At 28.2% G+C, this 22,050-nt stretch overlaps 2 protein-coding genes and 1 pseudogene across 3 annotated transcripts; all 3 read left to right on the forward strand.

Moving 5' to 3' along the window:
• The first annotated feature begins 375 nt into the window (after positions 1-375).
• LOC126554359 (uncharacterized) lies at positions 376-3,368 on the forward strand (annotated as a pseudogene).
• Positions 3,369-12,728: 9,360 nt separating this feature from the next.
• On the forward strand, positions 12,729-13,061 carry LOC126554360 (ATP-dependent DNA helicase pif1-like). The gene has a single exon (XM_050209442.1). It carries the CDS (start codon positions 12,729-12,731, stop codon positions 13,059-13,061), a length of 333 nt encoding a protein of 110 aa, XP_050065399.1.
• Positions 13,062-17,745: 4,684 nt separating this feature from the next.
• On the forward strand, positions 17,746-19,145 carry LOC126554353 (death-associated inhibitor of apoptosis 1-like). 2 transcript variants are annotated; one of them, XM_050209435.1, is made up of 2 exons: positions 17,746-18,125; positions 18,958-19,145. In XM_050209435.1, exons 1-2 carry the CDS (start codon positions 17,783-17,785, stop codon positions 18,987-18,989), a joined length of 375 nt encoding a protein of 124 aa, XP_050065392.1. In that variant the 5' UTR covers positions 17,746-17,782; the 3' UTR covers positions 18,990-19,145. The 2 variants fall into 2 exon arrangements, with proteins under 2 accessions (XP_050065392.1, XP_050065393.1); XM_050209436.1 differs by having other exon boundaries at positions 18,344-19,123.
• Positions 19,146-22,050: the final 2,905 nt, after the last annotated feature.

Consider the following 22,050-nt stretch of genomic DNA (forward strand, 5'->3'; position numbering starts at 1 on the left):
ATAATATTGCTGATTGGACAGAAGTAATTAACTTCAAATTTGTTAACCAAATTACAACATTAAAACGCCATTAAAAAATATGTACAATAGGTATACATTAGAATAATTGGCTTAAACTTTAAATTTATATTTTAAATAGGTAATAGGTACACATAATTTAGTATTTACTTAAAACGTATACTTTGGTTAAACATTCAAAGAATAGTAATTAATTAATAAATAATAATTAATATTCAATATTTGATAATGGGAAACTAACATTAACGATTAACCAATAACCACATGTTTTCAGAAACAGTTTGCCGGCATTTATTATCGTTTATCTACTAATACGTGATAAGAACTTATACCACGAATCAGTAACCATGTGTAACCATGATGGTAAATTATAAAATGTTATTTTTATACTTTATAGCTGATACAGCCGCGCTGCTGCTGGCTAGTCGTTCACTGACACTCGGTGTTCCGGTGGGAGTGAAGATTGGACATAGTATTGTTTATCTATTGTGTTATTATCGATTATGACCGTTATAGGTATTGTTAAATTGAGATAAAATTTCGTTTTGACTTCTGGTTTTTACTGTTGGGTTTGTGAAATTGCCCAGTAGCAGTAAATTAAACGAATATTGAAGCATTAATAAGTCGCAAACGGATTACTCAAATTAAATTCTATAAATGTTAAAATTATTTTTTTCAGTATGTTTATAGATTTTCGTTATCGAAAATAGGTATTGCAATTTGAAAATCGAAAGTTGATAGTGTTTTATCAAATAAGGGAGGAAGTTAAAATTATCAAAATTGTAACAAAGTGTAAAATAGTAAAACTTAGAAAGTTAAAAAAAAAAATTATTTCAAAATTCCTAATACTTCCCGAGATATTAACTGGTTCACGATAAAAAAATCACCCTGTATATTCGCCACATTTCATAAATATTGTAACTTTATTAGCAAGAATACTTGTAGCCAAACCTCACAGCGCGGATTTGGAGCGTTTAATAAGTGCCAGTAATTTATTAAAGTCTACATTACGTTTCTCCATGAATATTTCAACCGAAAATATGTACTTATACATGCATTATAATATGCCTCCCTTGTATAATTGGAATCCCAATATGTCAATTCTCAAATGAATGAATAGTAAAAAACATAGAGTTATTAAAAGAACAAAGGCTAAGCAACAAAATTATTTTAATGGTGTCTTTCCAGATGCTACAAACAAACATCACCAAGTGGAAAATAGCGATACTGATGAAGAGGTTGTTATAAAAAAAATAAAATAATTTTAAAATTAGATTAAAAGAATTTGTTATATTAATTATTAATGTGCATACATTATGACGTTTAATATAATATTATTATATATATTTTTTTGTTATGTGCGAGTGAAGCGAGCATCAAATTGTTTTACTTCTGTAATACAAACAGTATGTGCAGTTCTTATATTTCTTTAGCGCAAGCTCTGCTGATGACGTAAGTATTTTTAGCAAGTTTTGTGTTTAGGGTATTTTAAATAGGTTGTTATGGACCACAAAGGTGCCGAAATATAAAAATATATCTAGGGTAAATTGTATTTGACTATCCACCTACTCACCTTACCTAAATTCCTATTTAAGTTTATTATTTCTTAATAGCATTCTAGGAGGCAGTTATAACTTTAATACAAAAAAAAGTTTATAAAACTGCTTTATGCCTTACACGATAAAAAAAAGCTGTATTGTAGAATGGTACCCACTTAAGAACCATACAAATAAACTATTACTATAAACAAATTTGTAATAATTGAATTGTACGTGGGTATAGAGGCATTTATAAACGATTCAGGTATTTTTATATGTTTCTCAATTTACAGGTTTCATTTGCACTATTTATACACAAACAGATATTATTTTTTAAATACATGATAAAATATGATTATAATTTCAGTTCATCGGTAATAATGGTAATTAAACACAAATATTCATACTCAAACTCAATGCTTACATAATACATTTTTTATATTTATTACTTTAAATAATGACTAAATATTGTCTTAACAGGCCTATTGTTAATTATTAATTAGGTATATATTTATATACATTTAAACAGATAAACAGAAATTACAAATAAATACATTACACTATGATGTATATTTTGTAATGTATGTATTTTTTTTTATATAGGTACCTACCTAATAACTAATGGGATAATGTATATTTATAATAAGAAAATTAAAACATTTGGTCCATATAATTTTTATAACTAATAACTATTAAGTTATAGTTATACATAAACATACATATCACATTCACATACATTAACATGTATAAAGTTATTACTACACTAAGGCTTTGGAAAATGAACACTTTATGCTACAACTAGAAATTGGAATAGTCACTTATATAGCTAATGACATATTATATAAATTTAAAAACAACTGGTTAAATTAGCTAAACAAAACATTTCAAACATTTTTTTTTTCACTTCCAATGGTTTTAATTGCACTTTGATCATTCTGAGTTTCATTTAAATCATCATAGGTACTAATGTATAATAAATCAAAAAAAATATAGGTAATATTAAACTTTTATATCCTTAGTAGTAACAGTGATCTATAGACTACAGTATTTATAATTAATGATATTACAGTATTACACAAAGTAAAATCTTATATCTACTTATTATTTCAGATTTACAAACCATCCTTATGGTATTATGAAAAGCTTTTATTTTTGGATCCATATGTTACACCTCGTAAAAGCCGGAATTCGATGGAAAACGAAGTAAAAAACCCAGATTTACCATGTGAGGTAATTATTCTATCAAGAATATTGGGATTCAAATTAGTATTTTTATTGTCCTTTAGTTAAATACTCAAATGTTTGTGTGTTTCTGAATACTAATATAATATACACATTAGAAGAAATTAGTAATCAAAGTTTGAAGTTTGGAGAAAATGAGTTAATCCAAGAAATATTTGAGCCAGACGACAGGGACCCACAAACTGATGAAGAATTTGCAGCAAGTAATTTCCAACATTTTACACTTCCTAGCCATATCAGCCCACCCCTATCAACACCATCAACATCTTCATCAACAAGCAATTCAAATAGCCGCCCTAAAAAAAAGTTTCGTTCCAATCCAATTGATGACGAATATGCAAGCGCCATTAATCATCTTGGCAGAGTCAATGAGTCAACCGATTACCATTAACAGTAGAGATATTATTAGGAATACACCGACTCCATCATCAGACTCAATTGATACATTTGTAGTATTTATAGGATCACTAATTAGAACCATAAAAAGAAGGTATAAAGCTGGAAGCAATGAACAGTATAACCCAAACTGCATTTGATGCAAAATCAAAAGACATTAACAATGATGTTTAACTCGTTGATGAAGTTGGTACTTTTGCGTACTCTGATTTTTATTATATAATTATTATTTTTGTGAACTTCAAAGACTGAAGAAAGAGTTTGTTTATTATTTTTATTAATTTATTAAAGATATTAAAAATGTAATTATTATTTTATTATTACCTAAATTGAGAAATGCTTTTTATTAATCTGGTTCATATTTTGCATAGTAAGATAGAAAATACAATATTTTAAAATTATACGAGTATCTAGCTATCTGTTAGTTTCGCTAAAACTCAAAAAATGGCTTGACTGATTGAATAATTTTTGTTTTTGTTCTATTCTTAATTGTCAAAGTAAGGTTTGTATGAAATAACATACGATTGAATATGATTTTAGATCTGTACTTATATTATATTAAGTAAAAACTCTATAACTTGGTAAAAATGGTATTCCCGAGGATTAAACTTCACGTCACTACCGATTGCCCATTTCTATTGCAGTATATTGGAAGCGTACTGCACCTGCAGTATTGAAATACTCGCAAAACTTATCACAGATCTCTAAGGCGTTGTAGTAACCAGTGATGATTGCTACACGCTTCTTTTACGACGAATGCACGTTCCGTCGTAGGTTGGAGAGTTGAGGTATATAAGTTAACAATAGATTAATAAGATAATTGATACATTTATTAACTTGTTAAAACAATAAATGAAAAGGCTTTCGTTAGCGTAAGCACAAGTACTTAACTACCGGAGAGCAAGTGACAACACTGACCAAGTCTACCTGACTCTTAACTAACTCTAATTAAATCTATGATGAGGACTCATATTTATATAGAACATGCCGTGATGGAGAATAGGATGATCTACGTCTATGAAATGGCGTGATGTGTTTAATCCAATCAGGAAATGGCATCAGTGGTCCGACTCGGTGGCGTGATATAGTTCTAGGCCACTGGACTTAAGAACTACGTTTTTATACTAAAAACGTCGGTTTACTACAGCGTTATTACAGCTACGATTATCATTCTGTTGCTTCAAACCATACTGATGTTCAGATAACTGTTCTTTATGACTGTTTGTATTAGAATTGTTTGAAATTCTATAGTTGTTAGGTACATACCATTGATGGGAGTTTTTCTTGGTAATAAGGTAATTATGTAAAAACACACAAGCATATGTAATTGTTTCAACTAGGGGTGACGGTAATACGCGTGTTTTGTATACTTTTATTGTCGACAATGTAAATCGTAATGAAGTACATTATATTTCTACTCTAATGATCGATGGACAGTCCCCACCGATCGTAATGTGATATTTATGCTTATAATTAATATAAATGTGTGTAGTATAAAATATTATAAATGCTGAATATGCAACGGTAAAATCAACATAAACCAATATTGTGAAGATGATATATATATTATTATATACAATATTTAAAATTTGCTATATAATTCTTTAGTAAACAGGAGTGAGAATTAAAAAAATTGTCTAATAGTTCTGAAATAATATTTATTAAAATTCAATACAATTTAAAAAAATGTATACATAATAAGTTGAAATTAAATATTATATAATATGGCTTTCTTAGCTATACATAATTATATATAGTTTAATAATAAAAATAAAAAAACAATTTTAGTTAAATGTAAAATAATTAGTCAAGTCACATATGTGACAATAATTAATTTTTTATAATACACTTTTGTCCTTTGTAGTATTCTTTTCATTTTTTTTTTTGTTTTTTAACGCGTTCTGATGCTTGAGCCATCCACAATTTAATGGGGTTTTCAATATCTTTATAAGTGTTGTATATGGGTGAGTATGTAGTGTGTATGTAGTACTGTAGGCTACATATAAACTCATATACAAATGTGTTGACTCAGGGTAAAGGAGTGTGTGACCATTTCGGTTACCACGATGGGCTACGTGACCGAAATGGCTGGGTCAGCACATACTGAAGGCCCCGGACGGACCGTTGCGACGGCCCTGTCGGTGGTCGGCAGCCAGTCGAGGAAAGTCGAGAGTGAGAAAACGACTAGTTTGTTTTAACAGAGCATCTTTTAATTTTAAGCAGAGCATCTTTTAGTTTTATGTAATCAGAGCATCTTTTAGTTTTATTTAGTCAGAGCACCTCGTAAATTGTAATAACATATTCAGTCTATAGTGTTTTTATTCAATAAACCTCAAATTATATACCTAGTAAATTCCTGTGTTTTTTATTTGACGCCGATACTACTATTTGAACACCATTCGACGGTGGCTACACTTTATAAGGGACATCATGATATTTTTTTCATTTTATGAACTGCATTTAAATAATAATACAAAAAAAATAATAATAATAAAAATATTTATTATAAGTGAATAATGTAGTCTTAATTTTTTTTTTGAATTTACCAAATATTATAGTACAGATTGTAAATTTGATAATTTAGATTTTCTCTTAGAGATCTAGACGTTTTAAAACTTGGTGTATCCCGAGCAACTTTTAATTTTTTAACTCTAACACGCTCCAGTTATTCATCAATTTCTGAATTTGATCTTGATTTTTTTTTTTTTTTTTATTAGTGTTCGATTCAATAGAGTTTGTTGGCAAATAATTCATCATTTTCGACTAATGATGAGCTTTGATGAGATGGATAGTCTGCATTTATTTCATCTTCAGGATCTGTAATACATACAATTTACTTTTTAGTGACATTATATTGAATATGAGAATAAATAAAATTAAAATAATAGAAATTCCTACTAGAATTTCCAATAGATAAATGGAATTTGAATCTGCAGCAAACATTTTTTTTCCTAAATCACATTATGCTCTCAACTTTTCAATAAATTGATTATTTGTAGAAATTCCTGGCAATTTTATAAGTGTGTTAAAGTCTAAAAACATTTTGGAGCTTGGATTACAGGCTTTCACTACCTTAATTAGTTCTGTTTGCTTTAATCTTCGGTTTATTTCCATGACGATATTGTCAATTATTTCAAAGTATTGACTTCTCATTTTTATTTCGTGTTCAGAAATGTTGTCCATTTGATTTTGTTGGATAGAACTTGTCACAAAATAATCTGTAAGTTTTGATGATACATTCTTTTTTCTCTTTTCCGTAACTAGGATGCTCATTTCACCACTGATTTCTTTTACGGATTTAAATACTTTTTCATATAAATCATGGAATTTGTTTTCGGTTCTCATACTTTTTATTTGATCTTTTGTACATTCAATAAGTGTTATGCACTTCCTTAAATTTGTAGATTTTGTTTGTAAATAAACTGACAACGAGTTTATGCACAATAGAAGTTCATCTTAACAAAAAAATTTCAATAAATTATCAAAAGTTGCAAATTGGTTTAATAAACCTCTAGCTTCTGCAGCTTCTTTTAATTTTTATCACTGTCTGCTTGTGATTCCAAAAATAAACTGTTCCTTAGTGAAGAACACGACTGAAATGAATAAATTGCTTCTAATAATATACCAATTGTATTATGGATAGCTGAAACATGTTTTGATGCATCTACTAAAACAAGATTGAGCCTGTGTGCATAGCAATGCACATATAGGCATGGGTTTTTAGACATTTCTCGGATATATTGCTGAACACCATTGATAGTCTCCGACATAACAGAAGCTCCGTCGTATGATTGGCCAATACAATTTTTTAGATCCAAATTAATAGAACACAAAAAAAGTTGAATACTATCGGCAAGTGCTTTTGCATGAAATTCTTTAAGCCCTAGAAATCCAAGAAATCTTTCGTTAATACGATTGTCACTTATGTAGCGTCCACAAATACTTTGTTCTATATTTGATTCGTCTTTAGCTTCATTAACAATACTGTAAAAATTACTTCCATTTTGAATTTCTTTTACAATACTTTTTAAAATCACTTTACATGACACATTAAGAATTTCATTTTGAATTGTTTTTGAAGTGTATTTAGCATTTTTTGGTAATGTATTTAATTTTGTTTTAAAATCGTAATTTTCAAGTCCAAGCAATTTTACCAACTCGATAAAATTACCGTTATTTTGAAAGGGGTCAATATGAGTTTTTAAATTATCATCGTCGTTATCATCAATATAATTATTAGTTTTTCTGTGACTACGTAAACCAATATCTTGTCTCCCGCAATATAACACGCATCTGATCAACGATCTCATAATTTCCCGATTTTTAAAAATGTCTTCTTTTAGTTGTGTATTTAATTTTGTTGCTACAGAGCCAGTTTTTTTAGCGGATATCCACGATTTATATTTTTCAAGAGATAGTTTATGAATATTTGAAGAATTGTGTATTTCTAAAATGTTTCCAATATGCTTCCAATCAGAATAACCATTAACAATTAAAACGGCATCACTGTAGCCGGATTTATCACTAGTGAAATGGCGACAGTAAAAACAAAATATCGAATCTCTCATTTTCCAGTATTCTAACCATTTGTATTTTGAATACCACAAAACATTAAATGATCTCTGTTTTCCACCGATGTTTTGTCTCGGGAACGTAATGTTGGGTTGATTTGGCCCGTTTTCAACTTTTTGACTAATATCAAAAATATTATTTTGAATATCGCGATCATTGACACTTATTGTAGTAGAAGATTTACGATTTTTTTTAGAAGTAACAGATTCATCAGATTCATCCTATTTTGAAAGAGAACAAGAAAACGTTTCATGGCCTAAAAGAAGTATTTATAAATAAAATAAAACAGGTTTTAGAATATCACAATATATAAAGAATGGCAACTTGTTTTTATGTGTAAATAACTATTTACTATAATAATATAACAATCTACGTGTATATACTGTACAAATAGGTATTAGGTATGTATTTATTTTCGTGTAAGTATTCAATAATTGCGCAAACAATTTGTTAAATATAAAATAAATGGTTACCTATGCCTTAATAAATAGCTACAAAACAAAATAAAACTTACATATTTGATGTATATGCTCAGCACATCAACAATTCGTAGATGGATTTCCAACAAATTTTAATATTTAAATTATTTAATTAAAATTTGGATTCAGGTATCGCGTATTGGAAGTTCACAGCAGACGGAATAATATTACGAGTACACGTGTGATGTGTGTCAATTAACAATTAGTGATCGGGTGATGCCCAGTTTTACGTGCACTTATTACATCTTATCGGAATTCCATCGGCACTCGAACGACGACGATCGATATTTAGATAAAATCAGGTTAATCAAACGGGCAATTACGTGTTATTAATAATAACTTATTATAAATGGTACCTAGATATAATGTTGTTTTGTTATACTCCCCATGCACGATTAATACATATGTAATATATTTAATAAAATACATTTTAAAACTTATAGTCAAAATTCTAAAATAACAACTTGAATGCCAATATTCATAATTAAAATTATTGTTCTTAAAAATTTTGAGTGAGCCCGGGCCCACCCGGCCCACCCTCTAGATCCGCGCCTGGATTAGCAAAGTTTTAATATGTTGTATAGGTACTTATAATTCTTAATGTATATTGTACGGTTAATTTATGATTTACAAATGTAAGGAATATACATCATCTGTTATTTTAATTCATTTTATTGATTCGTGTTTCCTATATTGGAATATTTTCCTTATTGGAATTTATTATGTCGTATATTAGATATATCTATATACATAAAAATTTCGTGTCACGATGTATGTTCGCGATAAACTCCGAAACTACTGAACGGATTTTGATAAAATTTGGTAACCATTTATAATGTGGTCCAACTTAAAAGATAGAATATTTTTTTTCAATAATTAAAATTAATAATATGTGCTCAAACAGGAATATTGAGATTTACAATAGAAATTTTTGTTTATAAATGGTTGTAATGGGGGTTATAAGATTTGAGAATAATAATTTATTACAAATTGCCGTATGGCATAAGCTATAATAACACAATTATTAATAAAATTAATGTATTTTATAATACTAAAGAATAACACTTAAAATTATTAAGTATTAATGCATTAAGTGAATGCTTGTCGGACGATCAACACAATAAAATATCGCATTTTACATCATTACAAAATATTATAACGACGTCATAGTCGTACGTTTATTATATACCCTGATACCCAGTATCACCTATGTAGAACGTAGATACCTAAAATAGTATTATGGACACTATATCCGAGTACATAATATTGAGTATATTATTAATATGCGTGTTCTGTGTTTTACATTACCTACACGAGTACTTACAATTTTGCTGATCCGCCATGTTCGTCTGCTATATATTAATATATAATAGCTTAATATTACTGTACACCATAAATCCGTATTCTCGGATATTAAAATAATAATCGCATTGTGTCAGAACATGCCAATGGTTTTAGGGAATTGCCGACTTTTTAGGTTATCGGTGTATGGAAAAATATGTATTGACAATTTACGCGAAGAGTTTATTTTTTTTAGTATTTTTTAAGATTTTAAAATTAATTTAAAAATGAATACATCATAATTAAGAAATAACAATTTTTACTTTCTTTGTTTTGATGATACTGACGATTCAATGCGTAATATAGTATCTTTGTAGACGTTTTGCTTTTAATTATTTTTTTAAATGAATTACAAAATGGTCTTAATTTTGAAATTTTAAGAGAAAAAGCTTTTTACTACAAAAAGATATCTATATTCAATCATAATTCGGAACTGATAAAGTTAATTAAGCTTAAATATTTTAATACTATAAATTATTTTCTAGAGTTTGTGCTAAACATAAATAATTCAATTAAATAGAATCCAATTAATAATAATAATAATAAACATAATTCTAAGACAACATGATATAAAACAAACATTTATACAACAACAAAATATCTCTTAATATATTTATGATTGTGTATTAAATTTATAATATCTTTATCAATAAAAAACTGAACATTTGTTTGATTAAAATAATGTTTCATCGATCTTCATAAAAATCATGAGGGTCTATATAGATAATAGCTATATTATGAAATATATTTTTGTTTAAACATTCTGTTCTGGGTGGTTAAACACCTCACTCACTCTTTATAACGAGTCTACTATAAAATAGTAATACTCGTCAGACGTAGACATGTGCCTTTTTTTAGTTGGCTTGAGAAACTAAGCATCCTGTAATTCTACAACCTCTTCCCACAGATATTCACCTATTTTTCGACTTCACTCCTCTAACATTCAACACTTATTATTATAATAATAGGAACCATATTTATGTACAAATTGATTTATTTGTATAAAAGCTGACTTAGAACAATTTCGATTAAGAGTCTATTCTTTTCATAATGTAAAGATAATAAAATAACAAAAAAAAAAAAAAATTAAGAAAACATATTTATGTACCTCAAAATATATTTATTTTTTGAATATTTATTGTTATCTGTATATATAAAAATTTCGTGTCACGATGTATATTCGCGATAATCTCCGAAACTACTGGACCGATTTTGATGAAATGTTTTACACCGTGTGTAATTTGGTCCATGGCGTATTTTCAGTTTTCAGAACCTTCTGTCCAGCATCTTGCAGTACATCTTGAAAACGGTCAACGAGTATATTTTACCGAAGAAAATATTCTCCAAAGAGCATTTGAGACACCGAAAACGACACAAACTGAATTCTTTACATTATGTCAAAAATCTGATGTATTTGGCCAATTTGCAAAAACATTATTATATACCGATGTTCCACGCTATTTTACATGGAATAAAATAGGGAAAAAGTGGGAGCCCCGTAAGCAAGGAAAACCACATACATCGATCCCAGGCATATTTAAAGCTAAGACATTAGGACGACTTTACCCTGTACATCCTAAACAACGTGAATGCTTCTTATTGAGTTTATTGCTGGTGAATAATCCCGGACCAACATCTTTCGAATATTTGCGAACAGTGAACGATCGAGTGTTCAATACATATCAAGATGCATGTTGCGAGTTGCAACTACTGGAAGCAGATAATCATTGGGACTTGACACTTGCTGATGCAGCATTGACATCTACACCGAATAATATTCGTCAACTATTTGCAATAATTTTGACAACATGTTTTCCAACACAATCATCGACTCTGTGGGAAAAATATAAAAATTATATGACTGAAGGTATACTGCATCGAATTAGACGAACAAATCAATGTCCAAATTTAGATTTCACTCCAGAGATGTATAATGAAGCATTAGTGTTGATCGAAGATTTATGTATTTTAATTTCAAATTTGCAACTTAGTCATTATGGAATGTCATCACCTGATCGCCCGGCTGTAGACTTAGTGAACACTGATTTGCAACGAGAAAAACAGTACAATGACGTTGACTCAGCTACAATTGTTGTGAATAATGAGCCATTACTGACAGCCGAACAAAAAAATATTTATAATCGGATAATGCGGACCGTTGATGCTGACCAAGGTGGGTTTTTTTCTTAGACGCATCAGGTTGAACAGGTAAGACATTCTTAATATCATTAATTCTTGCAAAGACACGTTCCCAACAGAAAATTGCTTTGGCAATTGCATCGTCAGGCATTGCTGCAACTTTGTTAGATGGTGGACGAACAGCACATTCAGCATTGAAGTTGCCATTAGACATTCATAACAAATCAAACGCAATGTGTAACATTAAAAAAAAAGCGGAATGGCTACAGTGTTTCAAAAAAGTGCAATAATAATTTGGGACGAGTGTACTATGACTCATAAACATTCACTTGAAGCATTTCATAGAACTATGCAAGATTTGAAAGGTAACAATAAACTTTTCGGTGGTACTATTTTACTACTGTCCGGTGATTTCCGGCAGACTTTACCAGTTATTCCTCACTCTACTTTTGCCGATGAGATCAACGCATGCTTAAAACAATCGTTTTTATGGACAAGTGTTGAGACACTTCGACTGACTATGAATATGCGAGTACAATTGCAAAATGATCCAACAGCACAAGTATTTTCTAAACAATTGCTGGATATTGGAAATGGTGAAATTGAGTTGCATCAAAATACACAATACATAAAATTACCAGATATTTTCTGCACTGTTGTTGAAACAAGAAATGAACTAATTGAGAGTGTCTTTCCGGATAAATTGAATTAAGATTTAGATCACAATTGGCTCTGTAATCGTGCTATTTTGGCAGTAAAAAATGTTAATGTGAACGAAATTAACTTCCATATACAACAGATTTTGCCCGGTGATTTGATGTCTTTTAAATCAATCGACACAGTTATTGATGAAAACGAAATCGTAAACTTTCCAACTTGAATTCTCTGGATTCGCCAGGAATGCCACCACACAACCTTCAATTGAAAATTGGTTCACCAATTATTCTTCTACGTAATTTAAAGCCACCTCAATTATGTAACGGTACACGTTTAGTTATAAAAAATGACCGAAAATATTCTTGAAGCAACAATTTTGTCGGGAAAATTTAAAGGAGATATCGTCCTGTTGCCACGTATTCCACTGATAGCGTCGGAATCTCCAATATCGTTTAAAAGGCTCCAATTTCCGATTTGTTTAGCTTTTGCGATGACTATAAATAAATCTCAAGGCCAAACAATGTCTATTTGGGGTTTGGATTTGGAAAACACATGTTTCTCACATGGACAGCTATATATTGCCTGCTCACGTGTAGGAAAACCATCAAATCTCTTCGTGTTAGCGAAAGACAAACCTGTCCATTCCAACCAGGAATGTTGTACACAAAGTAGTACTTAGATAATTTTTAGTTTTAATAATTTAATTTATTTTTGTATGTTTTTAATGTATATAGTATATTTTGTAAGTAGGTCACTGATTACAAACAATAATTTAATATAAGATGAATAAAATGTAAATTCAGAAAATATATATGTTGGTTTGTACTCAATTCCAACATTTAGATACTTTACCTATTACTTTTAAATTTTCTCATACATAATAACACTAACACGTGGCCTACGAAAATGCAAAAAAACCAACTTATACGCGGGCAACTCCGTGTCGGGACAGCTAACAAACCATCCGATACTACATCATTCTACTGCTTGTACGTGGCACGTTACATTATATACTTGGCACAAAATTACAAAATAACATGTCCTAAACATTTTAAATTATGTATGGAAAATAACATCTTATTTTACAGGCTAAAGTCATCTAAATACTTAACACTGGAAGATAGGCTTTGCTGTAGAACTGATATTATATAAGTTATTAAAATATGTTATGATCCTAGGTGAATACATAATGAATGTTGATAATCTTAAAACCGCACAATTAAAATTGTAGTTTGTATTTGGAGGATTGAATACAAACATACATAGTATAAGGTATTAAGGTCAGAAGTGTGGATAATAATATATAACTCAATATTATTTAAATAAAAATAAAATCTAGGTTTCTGCTAATGTTAAAAAATAACAATTATTATAAGGTTAGCAGCCTCACACTTTTTATCCAGGCTTGGTACTGGCAACTCATACATAATAATATGTAAGTGAATAGTTGGCGGTTTACACATTCCTTTTTGAATCAAATAACAGTCAGATTGTATACTTACAGGTTAAGTTTACAATTTATTTTTAGCTGTGTTATGTTTTGTTTTTTTCCAATTGGAAAATATTTTTACATTCTTTTTAGAATGATAACATATACATCTTTGCTGCAAACATTTTGATTTGTTAAAAATAATGTTTTTGTAATGTATTTTGTAATTGAAATGTTTTAATATTTGAACTAGTTGCTTTGGCGGTTTGTTGAAGTTTACATTGAAATCACCAATAAAGATAATATTGTTTTTGGTGGAAGCTACCGTTTCAATGAAATCACAAAGCTTCTGTACAGGAAAATTTAGAAAAACTCTCCGATGTGAATTACAAGATTGCACTAAAATTGAAAGGAAAGGAAACGACGGACACAATACATGTAGACAGACTGAAGCCATATTACGAAAAATTAGAAAAAAAAAGAGAGCACAATAAATAATAATAAAAAATAATAATAATAAAGTAAATAAAAAAAAATGTATAAATTACAAACTTACCCATCATTTCAAAAAAAAAAAAAAAGAGAGGCGAACAACCTAAACACATTTTTATTTTAGAATAAAAAAAAAAAACGCAATTAATATTACTTTAGGGAAAAATTAAAGAGAGAAAACACGATTATTAATACTACAAAAAAAAATATTATTAGTAATATTTTGCTTTACGACGAGAAAATTTTTAGCAACAAGAACTACAACACAACAGCAACAATATCGCAGTACTGATCTTAATTCCCTTACAACTAAAATCTAGACTCAAACGTAAATATAAAATAAGATGGGAGACCAACGATAAATAAATAAAAAAAAAAACAACAATACAGACAAACAATCGTGAAAACATCAGACAGATAAGACATAAACAGCAAACTAGGCAAAACACCACAAGGAAATAATATATAAAATAAAATAAGTTTATACGACAAATTTAAATATCAGAAATATACGACTAACTACTCAAAACCAAAAATAAAAAAATAAATGTTTTTAGATGCTGACACTATTAATATTGTTATCGTTAACGAAAATGAAAGGAGCAACAGGAACGGGAGAAGACACAAAAATTACAGTATCACCTGGGGCATTCTTCAATGAAATTAAGGAAACCATAATGTAAGATAAAAGTATACCACTTATACACACTCAAAGCACTGTAAAAGAAAACATAAAAAGCTTCGAAGAAACTTTAGAAATAGAGAAGTATTGCAAAAATAAAAATATTTATAATAACCATAATTACTGTAACATAGTGCAACAATCAATTATCTTATTAAAAAATCTTAATAAAAACATAAACGACAACGATATTGATACAAAAGAGGTTTTAAAAAAAATTAACATTTTCGATATTAATAAAAGATCAAAACGAGTAATACAATTCATAGGAGACTTTTACAACTTTTGCTGCAATGTAGCAACGGACAAACAAATCAAAAACTTTTATAATAACGAAGAAAAATTAGCAGAACAGGCAGAAAAACTAAAAGATATTTTTGTCTCCGACCATAAAGACCTATCACAAATAACCTCACAGTTAAATAATTACACAATAACAACTGGAAATAGAATAGAATTATTAAAAAACAATTTTAAAAACTTCGTTAAAGAAGAAAAAGACAACTTAATGTTAGTTAAGAATAACTATGACAATCTAATACAAGGCACCCAAGAAATTATGTACAATATTGCAACCAGCTTAGTAAGATTTATTAACTATGAAAGGGATTCCAGTACACAACTGCACTGCAAATTAGGCAAAATACCTCCACGAGTAATCAATACCGAAGTATTATTTTATGATTTAAATAAACTTTCAAACCTACTAATAGAAGTCGGATACGAACTAGTAATAAAACCTGAAAACATTTTTACATATTATAATTTACCAATAGTTGAATGTCAACTGTCAGAATCTACAATATTAATTAAATTAAAAATACCAATTAAGGAAAAATCAACAAACTGAAAGTTGTTTCAATTTATTCCTGCACGTTTCAATTTTCAGGACTCTATTTGCCTAATATTTTCAGAAAAAAACGTATATAGCGGTAGACACTGAAAATGACGATATTAGAATAGTTTCAGGTATGGGGCTAGGGTTGGCACTTCCAGGATTTCCCGGGAGCGATCCCGGGAAGAAATATTCCCGTTCCCGGGAATTCCCGACAACGCCAGGAACGGGAATTCCCGAAAATTAAAAAAATTGTTAAAGTGTCAAAGCAGTAAACATATATTATTAGCACGATAAAATCATTAACTATCATGATTTAGTCAATTTCTTTGGAAATACTTTGACAACTAAAAATCAAGTTTTTAAATATGTGTGTATGATTAAAAGTATTCTTAAAACTGGTTTCAAAGTTCAGGGTCTAAAATCAGTTGGTGGATCTAAAACACATTTCAAAATTATTGATGGAGATGTATCAGTGGTAAAAATTAAAGATATAATTTTCAAACTTGATTTTCCAAAGAAAACATATGATCAAAAAAATAAATGTATAATGTATATATTTTCTTTAAATATTAATATAAGTGAAGAGTGAGTGTTATAAATTGTTTTTATGTATTTGAACTACCTACTAAATTAAGAGTAGCTTATTTGGTTTAATAAATATTTTTATTTACTATTATATCTTTGGTTTTGCTATTTGTTATAAGGTAAAGTAATTATTTAAACTAAATTTAACAAAAATCATGATAATGTATATGTAATACACTATCATTTAGTCATATGATTAGTATACTATAATTTGTTCTCACAAATTATTTAAGGTTCCCGTAAATTCCCGTGTGTTCCCGGGAATTCCTGGGAATTCCTTTCCAGGAATTCCCGACGAATAGCGTTCCCGGGAATTGCCCATCCCTATATGGGGCTACAGCACTGTGACCCCCCAATAACAGACCTATGCTATATCCCAAAATTTACTTCAGATATCACATTAACACCAAAATGTGTAGAAGCAATGTTCAGAAATCTACCATTAAATCAGATAAACAAATTTCGTTACTTTCAATGTGTAAAACAACAGGAAAATGAAGAAATAATAATTAAGCAAATTGGGGTAAATACCTTTGCAATTACAAATCCACAGCCAACTTTAATGATTAGGAAATCAACAAAAACAAATACACCGAAACACAGAAACTAAAAATAAACTATACACAACCAGGTCTAATAAAAATTTCCTTGCCCTGCAACTACGAGCTTTTAGGAACGGGAAAATACTCATTCCAAAAATGTTTCCATGCGAACTTAGCAACTTAAATAAATTTACTATACACAGAATATTACCAACGTCCTGGACAAACATAAAGTTTTTAAATATAGGTCACGAAGCACAGAAAGATCAAAATATATTCTTCTCCAATTTAAGCGAAATATTAAACGAAAATTGGACTAAAGAAATTCCAAATTACCATATTACTAGACAGTTAAAAGATCCCGAAGAAGTAGTATACATTTGTATGTTCTGCGCACTTTTGACTGCGGAGATTGTAAAATTTTAAGGGGGATTTTCCCCCTCAAACTTTTTTTTTCTCCGCTGTACCAGTAAAAAAACACTGATTCTCAAAAACCATAATGTATGTTCTGCGCACTTTTGATTGCGGAGATTGTAAAAATTTAAGGTATAGTTTCCCCCCTTAAACCAATTATTTTTTCCCCTGTTACACATAAAGTTTAAACAGTGTATACACACTTCAACACTATTTATTTCCCTTGTAAGTTAAACATTCAGGTTACACAATAATTTCATTTTTTTTTTTTTTAATAAATTATCGATGAAAGTCGTTTTATTGAATTCATTTCAGTTCAGACAGTTCAGTTAATATTCAACCATCGTTCAATCAGGTTCTGTTAGTTTTAATCAAGTTTAATTCATTTAAGTTTTTTTTATTTTTTTTTTTATAAAAAATGAATTTTCAACAAATTAACAACAGTTTTTGTTCACTTGTTTCGTTAGTACGAAACAATGCATATCCTACATATCCAGAATTCACTACATTTATATCAAGATTGAAAACATTCAATTTATTTCCGTTGACTTCATCTCAAGATAAATACTCATTAGCTGAAAGCGGTTTTATATATTCAGGGAAAAAAGATATTGTTGAATGTTTTTGCTGCGGTATTATATTGCATCGTTGGGAAAAAGAAGATAATCCATGGATTGAACATTCAAGATGGAATCCGAAATGTGTTTTTGTATTATTATCAAAAGGAAATCAGTTTGTTGAAAATGTAGTAAAAAAATATGGTAAGATTATCGATATTTGTGATTGTGATTGTGGATCAAGGTCATATGATACTGTTGTTTAGTTCATTTAACTTTCTATATTTCAATAAAAAAAATCTGAATTTAATAAACTTAAATGTGTTAATAACTTATTTAATACCTAGTGAACGTATAGCCTAGTGGGATAACGCGTCAAAATTTAAATTTAATATGTTAATGATTTTTAAAAAATGTTTCAGGTTCTATCGAATTAGGTAGGTAAGTATAATAACTCTTTACTGTTTATCCAACTAGACACTATACGTTCACATTTTTTTTTCTTTTTTTTTCTTTTGTAACCTTACATTTGTTTAGTATATAACATGTATGGATAAACAAAACTTGTTAGTTTGAGCTAAGCTGTCTAGTGATCATATTCATATTTCTAGAAAAAAAATACTGTTTACTGTTTTTTTTTTATTTTATCAATATGAATCCATCAATCGTTGTATCAAAATCTGTGTTCGATATTCGTCCTTTTAGTAAGAAAAGTGTAACCGTTGGACTTCTAGTTAATAAGCAAATTTCAATTATTATATTATTAGAATGTAAATTAACTAAAAAAGTTGTAACGTTAGATCTTGATCAGTGGTGTAAGTTAATGTGCGAAAACAATTTTAATACAATTATCGAAAATTTGCATACTCGTTGTAAACGTGTTAAGATAGCTGATAATTTTTTCTACTCTGTTAATGTAAACCAATCAACTATAGTTTTATATTCTAATGATAATTATATAACATTATCTCATATTGATCTTCATCGTTTGAAACAATTACAACATTGTATTGACTTGTATATTGTTGAAAAACAGAAAAAATTGGAATCATACCAAAAAACGTTTGATACAGCTTATACGTTAATTAAGTCTGACGTAAATGGGTTACCATCATCTTGTCAACGAAACGAATTTACAAATCAATATATTCAAAATTATGATTTCAGCTACAGCAATATACAAAGTGAAGATTGTTCATTTATGTACTAGTTATTACAATTTCATTTTAATTCATTGTCGAACATGATATTACAAGATTTAGTGATGTAATATAAAAAAAGTTTCTTAATTTATTTTAATTTATCGTTCTTGTAAAAAAAAAAAAAAAAAAAAATGTGAAATTAATACCACTTGTATACTAACTTTCAATATTTTTTTATTTTTATTTTTTTTTGTTTTTATTTTATTTATTTTAACCTATAAATGAATTATTATTATTTTTTTTTTATCTAAATAATAAAAAATAAATATAAATATAAAAAATTTTTTTTTTATTAAATAAAATTAATCCAACACCATATCCTATTACATACATTTTATAAGTTTATTTTTTTTGGTTTGTGTCTGATTAGCTTCTTGGCGGGTGTCGCATCATTTTGTCGAAAACAGATTGAATGAGCGTCACCATTTCTTTGGCTGTAGTTAAATCATCCGGATGCTGTCCTGTTAAAAATATTTTGAGTGAGCATTCAGCATGCTTCCATCTAAAAAAGTTAGGTTAGGTTAAATTAATTTTTATTATAAATATTTCACTTTAGTTAAATATATATATTATTATTATTATTATTATTATTATTATTACCTATCTTGCAGAGCAACTTTATCAATTTTAGCACATTTATAATGTGCTATAGTCCAGTAATCTACAGCCGGATTGTCTACAGGTGTCTTAACCGTTAATGAACAATCATCCTTTATTATATTCAAGGTGTTCTCTGCATCGGTTGGTATAGTTGGATCTGTTATTAAATCTAATATTTTGTCTGTATAACAAATAGCAGTGCTCTATAATAATATTAAATTATATTTTTTTACTTTTTCGTAATATGTTATAAATTTATATAACTCACCTTTTTCGTCTTTTTCGATACTGGTTTCTTCTCCGGTTTACAGCTAACCTTTTCGATGTACCTTTTTTTTGAGATGTTGTTGCAATATTATCCTATAATTAAAATAGTCGATAAGCTGATGACGGTTTACAAAATAAATTTTTCATAAAATATTTAATGTCTTTTAATTAAAATAATTATATATTATATTATAATAAAAAAAAAAAATAAATAAAAAATAAATGTTTTTTTTTACTTACTTCGGAAAATACAACCGACTCCTCGTCATCGCTTTTAAATGAGTAGCAGGACATTTTTTCAAAATAAATTAATTTTATTAAAGAAAAAAGTCTAGATTGTAAATCTGTTGAAGTAAACTGAATATACTGTATCGATGAGTCTCTTATATATATATTATATAACCACTTCTACTCCTCCTCTTAAGTTTAAAATAATCAGTTCAGCTAAAACACTAACTAGAATAAAATTTGAAAGGTACGTCTTTTCAATTCGAAAAAATAGAATGTAATAACAAGTGCAATTTGTATCTAAAAGAATGTAATTGACTTCTACATTTCAATGTCAGATTTGAAAGGTTATATACAATTTAGCAAGGTACGTAAATTTAGCAAGGTAAGATTAAAATTAAATAATTGGTGATAGTAAACATGAAATAGAAACGTACGTATATTTTGGAGACTACGCCGCCCAAATAGTTTAATATAAAAGCGTTGTGTGGTAGTATTAAGAATTAGACATACAGCTAGTTCATATGTAGAAATCCTGCATATTACATTACTTCATTCCTGTTGCCCTAAGCTGATATTAGTTGGTTAGATTTAGAATAATGAATATTAATATATTAAATAATTGGATTACGAACATAGTTTAAATAATCGTTTATATATATATTATATATATATATATATATATATATATCACCACATATATTTTAAGATTAAAAAATATGTATTTAAATAATTGGTTATAGTAAAATATGAAATAGAAACGTATAGTCGAATTTCCTGTTTATCATAACACGTACGTATATTTTGAGGGCTACACCCAAATAGTTTAATATAAAATGGGTTGTGGTAGTATTAAGAATTAGACAAAGTTAAGCTTCACTTACGCATAGACCGATGACATTGTTCTATACTTAACAATACATCGAGCTTGCTTTTATTATATTCTGTGAATAAATAACTTTAATTTTAAATTTCTTACACATACGACAAAGTGGACTTCGTCGTTGAATCGTGCTGAACCATCTTCATCAAGACCGTTCACTACAACTAGAAGCCAGTATATTTTTTTTTCAAGCATCTCCACGCTAACAGAAATGTAAGTACTATTACTTTTACTACTATTAACTAGCTTTAAATTAAATATTTACTATTAATTTTCTACTACTATAAAAAATGATTCCATTTAATAATGGTATTTTACATAATTTACACCACAAATAGGTTCATTTGTATCAAAAATATAACATGTATTTGCGTTACATAAATAAATAATTTTAGTTTTTTTTTTTTTTACACCACGTTAAAAAAAAACGAAATGAAATATGTAATTTGTACCAGCCCTAAAATTGAGTATAGTACGAAACATTTTGAATAGTTCAAAAAGATTAGTGTGTAGTACAACATTTAAAAGTATGTCATTTATTATAATAATAATAATATGTTTAATTTTATATCTTCACGTTTTTTTTTTTTCCAAACCACATATACACAGATACATCGTAAACAATATTTTGTGTTGTTACGTCTTATACACTTAATTTTAGTTATTATATTTTTTTGTTATAATTAGCTTAGTTATAGTAAATGTACGGTATGTACACGGATATATTCTGTGGTATATATATTATATATATATATAAACAAAAAATAGTTACTAGCTTTTTCTTTCAGAGTTTAGTTGATATAAATAATTATAAATTATGTTTTATTTTTTTAAAAAAAAAAAAAAATAGTATAATACTTAACAAGAATTTACTTATTTAATATATATATATATATCTATATATATATATATATAGAGAGTTTGTTTTACTTATTTAAATTAAAGTATG

The sequence above is a fragment of the Aphis gossypii genome, unplaced genomic scaffold (genome assembly GCF_020184175.1).
Source record: "Aphis gossypii isolate Hap1 unplaced genomic scaffold, ASM2018417v2 Contig00476, whole genome shotgun sequence".
NCBI classification, from domain to species: domain Eukaryota; kingdom Metazoa; phylum Arthropoda; class Insecta; order Hemiptera; family Aphididae; genus Aphis; species Aphis gossypii.